The sequence below is a fragment of the Olea europaea genome, chromosome 20, assembly GCF_002742605.1.
Source record: "Olea europaea var. sylvestris chromosome 20, O_europaea_v1, whole genome shotgun sequence".
NCBI lineage: Eukaryota > Viridiplantae > Streptophyta > Magnoliopsida > Lamiales > Oleaceae > Olea > Olea europaea.
In genome coordinates, this window is record NC_036256.1 from 4,164,799 (window position 1) to 4,174,236 (window position 9,438).

Genomic DNA, 9,438 nt, shown 5'->3' on the forward strand with positions numbered 1-9,438 from the left:
GAGAGAGACAAAGTAGAGGATCACCATTAGGATAGGCCTCCAAAATGTTGAGGCGGGGCTGACCTTGTAAATAATATTGGATACAGTGTCACCACTCATAGACACGTTATAAATTTTAATTTATTATTTTATTGACTTACAGTGCTCAATGTTACTATTATCTTGTTTGGGATCCATTTTTAAAAAAAATGTATTTCTCAAAACTCATTGTTAAGTACACATTTTTTCTATAAAATAATGTTACATGTAAATTCAAAATATTTATTTATTTTTAATCTCACATTCTTCAAAAAAATTATTATTTCAAAACATAATTTTTTTCCTAAAATCTTATTTTAATAGAGCCCAAATAAATTTCTCTACCAAACGTGCTATACTTTTATTTATTATTTATTTATTTTTCCTTTTTCAATCATCCTACGCATAACCATTGAAAATGACAGGCAACTACTGGTGGGCTAACGTTACAAAAGAAAACCTACTCGTCTTATCCATACATCTCTGTCATTAGTATGCCAATTGCCACCCTTTTTCTTCCACTCTATGGCTAATGTGTAAAAGAAATCGGAATGTCTACTCTACCACAATTTTCTGTCACAAAGATTATTTAATTATTTTTATATATGTAAAGAGTAATATTCTTTGACATAATTTGGCTTTTTTAATTGACAAATAATGCTTGGCGTACAACGAGTTGTCTTCCTAATTATTCGAAATTCTTGAATTACGGTTGAAAATTTGTCAGATTCATTTAGCATTTTTATCTCTCCGACTCATCCAAATCAGAGTGAAATTCTATTCCTTAAAAAAATAAAATAAAATAAAATAGTACTATTAAATTTTGTCCTAACTATGTTCCGGTAATTGACTTTTTGGGTTAGTTAGGATGTCTATTTTAAATTTTAATTACACTACTAAACTTAATACATGAAAGCAACAATAGTTAAGTCACAAACCGTTAGATATTAACCATATTTTAAAGGCACAGGGTTAAGATGAGGTAATTGCACATGTCACAAATCAAGTTTATATTGTGTCCAAATTTAAAAATAGGGAGGGAAGAAACAGACTGATGTCTTCGAAAATGATTGAATTTTTTTTTTATTTTTCAAAATGTCCAATCATGCGTCGACATGTGCCCCATCTGAAGTTGAGTTTAGATTTGAACCTAAATGTGTAGCATTGTTGGTTTATATTACTAAAATGCTTCTCACTGAAAATAAATATTTTACACTTGTTTGATCTTCATTATTTTCAAAATATATTTTTCTTTTTTCTTTTCAATCAGACATTTTTTAATAAAATAATATTACAAGCAAACTAAATTTTGTTTCTTATGTTTTAATTACATATTTTCTATCAATCTACTATTTTAAAATGTGTTCGATAATAAAAACGGGGCTCGAACAGGCTCATTATGTCGATCTATTCATGAGGCCTGTTTGACCACCATTTTTTTGGAGAAAATGAATTTTGGAATATTAACCTTTTGGGGAATGTCTAGTTAGAAAATAGGGAAAAATTTTAAACTTATGTGAAGAATATTTTATCGTGAGGACGTGTGATTGAAAATGAGTATAAGAAAAAAGTAATTTTAAAAGAATGATAATCAAACGAGAGCTAAATTCGATGTCCCATTATTGGGACCCAGTAATCGTTATTTGACCATACATACATTTTAACATTCTTGTTGCACAATGTTCATATTTACGAACATTATTTGTTAATTTAACATCGTCCGTGTACCAAAACGACATCATATGGTGATGTGGGCGCACTATCTTGAATTGCTCGTCCTTATCTTACGCTAGTGGTGAGCCGGGTATAAACCTGCACACCACCGTTCCTCCTTTTCTTCAACCCCACTCCTCGAAGTTGAAGTAAAGATAAATTTCTCTCTCTCACGTACAAAAAACACGCACTAATTATGCATATATGTTTCTCTTTCTGAATGTGATTATTGGGATCTTGACGGTGAAATGTTGATTAGAAGTTCAAACATTGTACTTCGTTCTTGGATCAGACGGTGAGTATGAGTTTTTGATCGGTGTAGTTTTTAGCTTTTACTTGTAAGTTAATTTTTGGGAAATCTGCGCACGATTTTGGTCTGTTTGGTTTCTCTGAGAAAAATGTTAGTGAAGCGGAAAAATTTTCCAAATTAGAAAGATATTATCTTTATACAAACTTAAAAGTGCTTCTTTTATTTATTTATTTATTTCTTTTCTAGTTTTTTGTAATTTTCTCTTATTTTAGGTGGAATATTCTTTTTGAGGCTCTTTCATTGATCAAAACAAGAGAAAAAGTTAATTTGTTTAGAGTTTCTTTCCTTTTTATTGAGAGTTTTATTATTTTTACGCAAATATTTTTATGAATCTTAATCGACAGAATAGAAAATCTTCTGATATTTATGTTACTTCTGCTACAATTGGAGGGGATAAATATTATTAATTGACGAGCTTTTCTGTAATTTGCGACCGCAGTAGCATATATTTATAATCGTTTGGTTATTATGATTTTCTTACAACGGTTTTCAGGGGAAAAATATGCTTTTTGGTGGTTTATATTTGCTATATAATTTCCTCTTCAACGTTGATATCTTAAACAGGATCTGTGAAATCAATTGAGATTTTGGTGTAAATAGATAATATGGGGGGTGTGCTGACAGAGTCATGGTTCAGTAATATATGGAGGAGTTCGAGAAAGAGCATAGCACTGGAACCTGAAAAGCATGTGATAGGAATTTTAGCATTTGAAGTCTCAAGATTGATGTCAAAGGTGGTTTATTTGTGGCAATGTGTAGATGATAGGCAAATTGTTGGATTCAGAGAAGAGGTTGTAAACTCACTTGGTATTAGAAAGCTCGTTTCCGATGATGATGAGTATCTCATGGATCTTGCTCTCGCTGAGATATTAGAGAATTTGGGAAGTGTGGCCAAATCGGTGACTATCCTGGGGAAGAAGTGTACTGATCCAACATATCACAATCTTGAGCGTGTCTTTGAGAACCCAGTTGAGATTGATCTCAATTGGAGTGGTTGGCAATATAAGCTGAAGAAGATGGAGAGGGAGGTTAAGAAAATGGAAAGGTTTGTTGGCTCCACTGAGCAGTTGTTTCAAGAGCTTGAAGTGTTGGCAGAGCTTGAGCAGGGCCTGAGGCGGATGCAGACTAGTGCTGGTTTAAACCAGGTGAAATTGCTCGAGTATCAGCAGAAGGTCGTGTGGCAACGTCAGGAAGTGAAGAATCTGCGGGAGATGTCTCCTTGGGTTAGAACGTATGACTACATCATCCGCCTTTTGCTTCGATCCATTTTTACAATTATCGAGAGGATCAAACATGTATATGGGATAAACCATATTGAAAATGTAGAAGGAATTAATCATTATGAGTGCTTCCCTGATGATTGCCTTGCTCGTAATAATTCCATCTCTGCTTTTTTACAATTACCACTTTCTCCATCTGAAAACAGCCTGCCTAGATTTCCAGGTCCTTTTGGAAGGTCACTTTCAAATCTGGGTCTGAGCCGTGATAAGAATAGATCTAGGAACAAGAAGTTGCACACCCGCTCACTGTCGTCTCTCGGCTGTGGGAAACAGCAACAAACAAAATCAAGACGTTTTGATCCTGTTGGACCTTTCAAAGGATGCATGACTGGTGGAAGTGATTCACCTGTTTTACAGAGCTACACACCATCGAGCAGTGGCTCTTTGAGATCAAATTGTGCTTCTCAGAGATATGCTGATGAAACGAAAGACACCAATGCAGTTCCTATTGAACACCGTAGCATAACATCCAGTAAAGTATCTTTCTTCAATTACAAGCGACAGCTGTTAAATGCTCCTCCTCCTACTCTAGGCTATGCTGCTTTAGCTCTCCATTATGCAAATATCATCATATTAATTGAGAAGCTTGCTTCATCTCCTCACTTAATCAGCCTTGATGCTAGAGATGACCTTTACAATATGTTACCTGCAAGTATCCGAAGCTGTCTCAGGGCAAAGTTAAAGGTATTTTCCAAATCTTTGGCTTCACGTGTTTATGATGCTGCCTTTGCAGCAAACTGGAGCTTCGCAGTGTCTAGAATACTCGAATGGTTGTCTCCACTTGCTCACAGCATGATAAGATGGCATTCTGAGAGAAACTTTGAGAGGCAGCAAATGGTTTCCAGGACAAATGTGCTCCTTGTCCAAACCCTTTACTTTGCAAATCAAGAAGAGACTGAAGCAGCAATTGTGGAACTTCTCATGGGCCTAAACTACCTCTCGAGATTTGCTCAGGAAATTACTGAAAAACCATTCCGAGATTCTTCATGCAGCAGAGGATGCGATGGTAATATGTTCCCCAAAGATAACTATTACTGCAACATGATTCACCATGCATCATAAGCGAGGCGCACAAACCAATGGCAGGATTCATAGATTTCTTTTGCTTCTTAATCAAACTGGCACTGCAGTTTCATGAAATATCCTTCTTCAAGAGCATTCTTGAAGCCATAGGTACTTTTTTAAGTACTCAAATGAATCTCGTTGGCGCTTTCAAGTACCGGAGACATGTTTCTCCTCGCGCTGCACCATGGAGACATACTGATTTAGTTCGTATCAGAAAGTAGCTGAAATATTTCAGCATTCTCGTGTGGAAAGCTTTGTTCGAGCTTTTGAGTAGAAACCCATCCTTTAGAAGTCCTGAATTCCATTTGGTAATTAACATTTCCTTGTCACGACATTCTTTAGCTTATCTGGAAATGTATGTTAAGATTGCAAATACATATAATCAAGGTTGTATTTCAAATTTGTTTTCATTTGCAGTGTATGCAAATGTAAAGCAGTCTCCATTTTAGTGAACCTGTATAGCTAATGAGTCTTTCTCCATAGATCATTCGTGTTGTTTACATTGAGTTTCAATGGTGAACAAAAATTTGAATGTTTGGTTTAGGTTTGTACAGGACTTCCCCTTTTGTTTCAGATTATCAATTTAACGTTTGAGGCATTAAATTAGATATAACCAGCTCTTTACCGAGGTAAAGGATAGAGAAAACTTTGGTTGTGCTTCTTGTATGGTTTCTTCGGCAAAAGTAATCAAAATGTGACTTATTGTGGCAGTATGAATTTAGTAGAAGAAACCAGAGGCACGGCCAGTGCTCGTAAAAAGCCATTGAAGAGATCTACTAGGTATGTTTCAGTCTAAGTGTCACGTACATCATATTTCTTTTACTTTAAGATTTCTAATCACTTGATGCTACTTTATTGATATCTAGACGGCTACTTAGCCCTTGTTTGAGTCACATTATTGGAATGAAAATGCATTTTTAAATAGTGTAGATGGAAAATGTGTGGTTAAAAAATAAGGAAAAATTTTAGATTTGCGAGTAATATTATTTTATTGAAGAATGTGTGGTTAAAATGATGTTAAATCACTTTGAAGAATGTATTTTTTTTTTTTTAAATGTGACTCAAACAAGGCATTAATATCATTTAGGCACGTAGCTACCCGTTTAACTTGGGATAAACCTACTTCGACAAAAGATTTTGATAGAAAGCTTGATATAATTGCATGTGGAAGAAAGTGATTGAATGAAAAAATCGACTATATTTAGAATTATCCAATGATAGAATGTCACGTGACATTATGTCAAATTTAATGTTCCGGTAACATGATCGTTTAACTTGTGCTATCAATCATAGGACTTTTGTTCTTGCTTCTACTTTTTGTAGAAAAGTTTTCCCGAAAAGAACTTCTAGAAAATTATCAAATGTGTTCAAAAGTAACTTATTGATCATAGAGACAATTTTTTTACTTTTCAAAGGCTATATAAATCTGTCCTTAATTGCTCCAAGTCACTTACTTAATGCTCATAAGCATGAGAAAGGAGAGTGAACCACTCCAAATATGCTCAATTTATAAATCTTGTCTCAACGAGTGTATAGCTGTCTTGTTAAAAAAACAAAAAAAACAAAAAAACCTCGTCAAATTGAACAAAAATAAAATGATCTAATATTTGATAGCATTCAAGCTGTAAATTGAAGAATGATGTAAGAACCAGAGAAATAGTGATATTTTCAATTGATCATGAAAGAAAATTACAGATAAAGAAAGCAACAATTAGCCTTTTGAGAGGGCTAGTGCTCTTCCCTGTCTCACTTTTACATTAAATATTCCCAGCAACAATCTAAAAGTCCAAGAATGGCTAATCAATAGGGGGTGAATTGATTTTTTAGAAAAAAAAAATTCGAAAATTAATCCAAATTTACAACTTATTTGATTCCCTATATAATTTTAATACATTTTTCTATCTCTTTCTTTTCATCCACACATTATTCAATAAAATAATATTACATGTAAATCAAAAACTTTTCACTCCTTTTTAATTACACATTCTCCCAAAAATTACAATTCCGAAATATATTTTACCCAAATTCTTCATTATAATGGTTGTCAAACAGGGGCTTAAGCAAGTTGAGAATGAATAAGTCAATAAAAAAATACACAAGTATGAAAGCAATAAGTAGAAGGAAAGAGAGTGTATAAACAATGTAATTGTGGAGGTTTGATCCCAAACAATGATCTATGTTTTCCGTTACCAAGTTTTTCGTCATGAACAAGACATTTTCATTAAATTTGATTGGCTTAAGGTGCAATTCAAACCCTTGCAATGCTTCAGGTGACTTGCAAACAAAGAACACAGGAACACCAATACAATATTGAGTTTTTTAGGACCTCAATATAACCTACAAATTTAAAGAGAAATGATTTTACAATTTGAAATTTCACTCTTAATATATGATATAATCAAAATTAAGTACAAAGAGAGAAATAGTCTTACATTTTAATAAATAGCAATGAATAAAGCTCAAGTGTTATGTGAGAAACTTTGATGAGAAAGATGTTTCAAAAATTGATTTAATCAAAAGTTTTTCAAAGTAAAAATAATTTGATAAAGATAAATAAGACGTAATGTTAATATAATTTAGCTCAAGAATATTCACTTAAATATTCTCAAAAGTGTTGCAATGAATGCAAAGTGCGATAGTATTTATAGAGTTCAAAACGCCAAAAATTTTAGGTAGTCAGACAAGCAACCGGACATCTACTTTCTGAACCAAACAATCAAAGTAGCCGTTGTGCGTCAGAATTCAAAACGTTTAAAATAGTGATCATTGGACGAGTAGGTGTCCGCATGGCCCAACTGGACATCAGCATTTGCAAATTTTTCACTGATTTTTCCTTCTTAAATATTATGAAAAATCTAGGTTTTTAAAGGGCTTTTTAACTTTGTTTTTCAAGGTAAATGATATTATAAAACGTTTTCTAAATTTGAATATCAAATTAAAATTCTTACATTTTGAAATATAATTTTTATGCAAGTATTTTTACGAAATAAATTTTCGTGCATAAAAACTTATTCGTTGAGCATTCAATAATTAACTAATAAAGATTGAAGCATTGCACCTTTACTTGTGAATACAAATATCTAATCTAATGTCGTTGATATTTCAACTATAGAAGTTCTTTGTCTTGAATGATTTGTCGTAAATGCTCGACTTCCATCTTGATTTTTATTGAACGTCCGATGCAACGTTTGATGGTTATGGCACTATGTAACTGGTTATATAATCTAAATTTTATGAACTTAATAGAAATACAATTAATATAAAGTGTGTCGTCAAAATAATGTATCGCAATCAAAATAAAAATAGATTTATCGTTTAAGAGAAATTCCGACACCTTGTAATTTTATTTTATTTATTTTTTTGAAAAACCAGTATACGAAACCTTACTATCGTGATCAATGCTTTAATTTTAATTCTTAAAGAAGGATCGTAGCGACGTAATAATACAACCCAAAATATATTCGAGTTCTACAAGAAAATTTTATTTTAAAACGAAACACAACATTTTTTAATTTTTTTTTTCAGTCGCTACATTGCCTTTATAACAGATATTGTTGCTCCTCAACAGCTGCCAGTTAGCCCATCAGTTCTCCTTGGATCTTCTAGAATAAATATATCGAATGTGAGGCTTATCATTATCAAGACACCTTGTCCTCAAGGTGGAAATCAGGGAAGTGTTTGAAGGTTTGATGCCGCTAGTTCTCAAGAAGCTTCAAAGTTGGGCAGTCCTTTATCCTTTTGAGTTAATGCAAAGACCCAATTCGCTCAGGCTGGGATGGCTTCCTTCTATTTAATTAAGACTTCATGCCTTGGGGTTCGCCTTGTAGGAGACGGACACACACAGAGGACTTGCATCAGTTCAACAATATATTCTAAATTGGCATCGAGGTGTGGAGGAAGCTGTTGACAAGTTATGACAGACCCTAATACTTTCTGTAATTGTGGCACGTGAAATACTAGGTGAATTGAAGTTGTAGGAAGAAGCTCTAGACTGTAGGCAATTGAACCTATACATTCATACCGTGAATTGACCAAACGAGAATTGAGCTTGTCTTTAGGTTTCTTAGCCAGGGAGCGGAGGTGATAAGGGGGAGTTTCACATATACCGAATTACCTTCCTTGAAGTAGATGTGTCAACGGTGTTGATTGAAAGTCACCTTCATTTTATTTTGAGCCATCAAGAGATGTGACTTCAGCTCATCTATGATTGCATCTCGATCTCACAATTGTTGCTCTACTACTTATACCATTGTAGATTAAATGCCATAGTGTATTAATAGAAGAGGGTCGTGGCCATAAGCAGCACGAAAAGGTATGGAGTTTGTCAACGCATGGAAGGTGGTGTTGAACTAATATTCTGCCGAAGTCAGCCAAGTGTACCATTGTGATGCTTTTTGTATGCAAAACATCGATAATAAGTCCTAACATAGCGATTCACAACATTTGTTTGGCCATCAATTTGTGGGAGATATGTTGTGCTTCGACCAAAAAAATGCTCAGGAGTTGAAAGATCTCCATCCAAAAATGGCTAAGAAAAACTTTGTAGGGGGTCTGATATTATCAAGGGGGAATTCCATGAAGTTTTACTTTCCTGACAAAAATTCCAACGCCACCAGAAGCTGTGAATGGATGTTTGAGTGGCAGAAGTGGGCACATTTGCTTAAAGGATCAACAATCACTAGGATTGGATCATATTTCCCAAACTTTGGAAGCCCCTTGATAAAATCCATTGAAACACCTTTCCATATCAGTAGAGGAATAGGCAAAGTCTGTAGTAGACCAGTCGGGAACAACGTGAGATTCTTGTTTTGCTAATGCACTAGACATTCCTCAAAGAATCTCTTTGTCTTTCTTTGAGTCGGTCTAATATGGATCGCATGTAAAGTGTTTATAAGTAAGCATGAAACCGAATGCACCCTAAAGTGCTACTATGGAACTCACGGAGTAGCGTCAAAATTACTGAAGAAGAGTGCTGGATTACTAGACTCCCCTTGTAGAGCAATCTGAACTGTTGTAATCAATTACCGAGGTGTGAATCTGAGTCCTCTTGTA

At 34.1% G+C, this 9,438-nt stretch overlaps 1 protein-coding gene across 1 annotated transcript; it reads left to right on the forward strand.

Moving 5' to 3' along the window:
• The first annotated feature begins 1,753 nt into the window (after nucleotides 1–1,753).
• Nucleotides 1,754–4,959, forward strand: LOC111369454. The gene is made up of 2 exons (XM_022990972.1): nucleotides 1,754–2,026; nucleotides 2,606–4,959. Exon 2 carries the CDS (start codon nucleotides 2,647–2,649, stop codon nucleotides 4,381–4,383), a length of 1,737 nt encoding a protein of 578 aa, XP_022846740.1. The 5' UTR covers nucleotides 1,754–2,026; nucleotides 2,606–2,646; the 3' UTR covers nucleotides 4,384–4,959.
• Nucleotides 4,960–9,438: the final 4,479 nt, after the last annotated feature.